Source organism: Seriola lalandi, unplaced genomic scaffold (assembly GCF_002814215.2).
Source record: "Seriola lalandi dorsalis isolate HSWRI2012SDOR001 ecotype SW California unplaced genomic scaffold, Sedor1 jcf7180001975017, whole genome shotgun sequence".
Classification (NCBI taxonomy): Eukaryota; Metazoa; Chordata; class Actinopteri; order Carangiformes; family Carangidae; genus Seriola; species Seriola lalandi.
This window is the reverse complement of record NW_019445683.1, coordinates 1-2,535: the sequence shown is the minus strand read 5'-3', so window position 1 is coordinate 2,535 and position 2,535 is coordinate 1. Positions and strand designations below refer to the sequence as shown.

At 45.0% G+C, this 2,535-nt stretch overlaps 1 protein-coding gene across 1 annotated transcript; it reads right to left on the bottom strand.

The window, feature by feature from the left end:
• Positions 1–11: 11 nt before the first annotated feature.
• Positions 12–2,438, bottom strand: LOC147820251 (phospholipid-transporting ATPase IH-like; the record flags this gene model as incomplete). Its single annotated transcript, XM_087173733.1, has 7 exons — positions 2,164–2,438; positions 1,889–2,066; positions 1,706–1,808; positions 1,337–1,482; positions 1,148–1,207; positions 877–1,004; positions 12–100 (listed from the first exon to the last, which is right to left on the bottom strand). Coding segments are annotated over exons 1-7 (907 nt in total), but the record flags the coding sequence as incomplete, so codon positions are not given.
• Between the last annotated feature and the right edge of the window lie 97 nt (positions 2,439–2,535).

Genomic DNA, 2,535 nt, shown 5'->3' with positions numbered 1-2,535 from the left:
GAAGTAAGCACCAAAGAACATCACGATAGCGTCGTACACACCCAGGATGGTCCAATATATGAAGATGGGCCACCGCAGCAAAGAGTTCTTAGCAATATCCCTAAAGATAAACACAGCATAACAGTAAACATCATGAATTACTCATGTTGCCCTCCTCCCACATGAGTGATGACACAGTTATTGATCAGTACTACATTAGCTGCCTTAGGGACCTTTCCTTTACCCAGAAACTGATGAAAAGAGATATCTTGATTTGATTTAGCACAGGCCTCATATGCAGTGATTGATGAATACATCACAGGCTACAGGTACAGGCTCCTCATAAACACTACAATAATACATGATGTAAGGCCTTTTATTTCTCTTCAGAAGTCTCATTGTTTGTGACAAGAGACGAGGGTCATACGATGAGACAAGGGAGAATTCAGCCTGAGAGGAAGAAATTCTTCACATGATCATGTGAAACCTCGAGTTTTCACTTCGGAAAAGTTTGAGCTGTGACCAAGCTGAATCAGTGAAGTGAAGAAAGAGGCGGAGGCCTGATCTGGATGTATTCAACAAATGTCTCCTCTGCATGGATGTAAAATCAGTAGGGAAATGTTGGTGCCTGCAGTTTATTGAGTTAGTGTCCTTCTGCTTTTGAAATAACTCAGTGTTATTACTTTGTAGACCAGCAATCCAGTGGGAGGTATTATGACTGAGAATGTCTCAAATAATCTGAAAATTCAATCTTTATGTGTTTCTTCTGCTTATAAAGGTGAAGTAGACAAGTAGTTAGAATATTAGAGAGCCGATGGGTGTAGACTTCTCACACCTGCTGTGCTGCCCCGCATTCACTGAAGGTTTTCAATGGTTTGGGAAGATTTCAACACTAACCTATAGAGTGTAGGGTCCTTCTTCAGGATGTCCATGTTAATGTGCTGCTCTATGAGACTGTAGAGCAGGATGGGCAGCGAGGTGAAGCTGATGTTGTACAGAGTCAAGTAGGCTGTATCATACAGAGGCTGGGGAAACAGACAGAGAGCAGCATTTCAGTCAGTTTGACTTTCATTCCCAATGATTGTTTGTTTATTTTGTGTGTGTGTGTGTGTGTGTGTGTGTGTGTGCGTGTGTGTGTGTGTGCGTGTGTGTGTGTGTGTGTGTTTACCTGTTGTGAGAAGCCACAGAAGAACTGGTAGAGGAACTGGGGGAAGATGAAACATACATTCTGCGAAATGACACAAATAAATGAGAGAAGAAGCAGGCAGCAGGTCAGTATTTGAAACTGTGAATTAAAGTATTAACATCCCTTAGTTGTTTTTCCTAAACAAACGTCTTAAACAAACACTGCTCCTACCTTATAGAAGAAATATTGCACAAGTTCAGAGATGCGAATGTAGTAATAGTGTCCGTGGACGAGCAGCATCTTCTTGAGGTGTTTGAACTTTGGGATGGCGTAGTCACTGTTCCTCACTGCCTGACGACCCTCCTTACCCATAATACCTGGAGAGGCGGACAGAGGTTTGTCACTTCCTGGTATTTCAGATTAAAACTGTAGCAACTGAACACATTTATATGCTACATTTTTTGGTTAAAGTAGCACTCTACATGTTTGTACAGTAACTGCAGTGTGATGCAGGCTGCAACGTATTGTTTGAAGTAACTTAACATACAGTTGCATGTTGATCAGATGGTGCAGGATGGGTGAAACTGCCACAGTACTAACCAATGCCAACATGGGCCTCCAGGATCATGCTGACATCATTAGCTCCATCTCCAATCGCCAGTGTGATTGGGTGCTCCTTGGAAGCTTTGATCAGCTTCACAATCTAGAAAGAAAAAGTTACATCATAACTAGGAACTCTTACTGAGTGAAAAACAACACAGACGCCATCAGAAGTCTCTTTACCTGAGCTTTCTGGAGCGGCGCCATTCGACAACACAGCACCGCGCTGCAGTTGCGGCAGATTTCTAGGAAGATCTCTTTGTAGTTCCCTGAGTTCGAGTCCTCCTGGCCGGGCCTCAGCACTGCAGAGAGGGTGGCTCCGTCGATGATCAGACCATAGTCAGTGCAGTCAGCTGATAAACTACACAAACACAAGACCAGTCAATAGGGAAAGGGTTGCTTAGCTGCCATACAAGACTGAGGGAGTCACATTGTCTCTTCCAAACACAGACGCTCACCCAGAGAAAGTGTCCCTGGTCATGCCCCCGTGCTGCCGCAGGACGGTGCGGCTCAGGTCAAACAGGACATCGTGCAGGCTCTGCTCCTCGGTGCGTTTGGTGGTCAGCTCCAGGATCTGGGTGTTGCGACGGAAGAGCTTGCTGGCATAGCAGGTCGCAGCTGCCGTCTCCATCTTATCTCCGGTCAGCACCCACACCTTCATGCCGGCCTTGTGCAGTGACTCAATGGTGTCCGCCGCTTTTTCCTGCAGCCTGTTGTGGAGGGAAGAGAGAATGTGTGGAAGTTGATGTTTTAGCTGCACAAAAATAAATATTCAAAATATTGCTCAGAGGCAACAAGAGAGACATTTTCATCGTTTTCTGTCTGCCTCT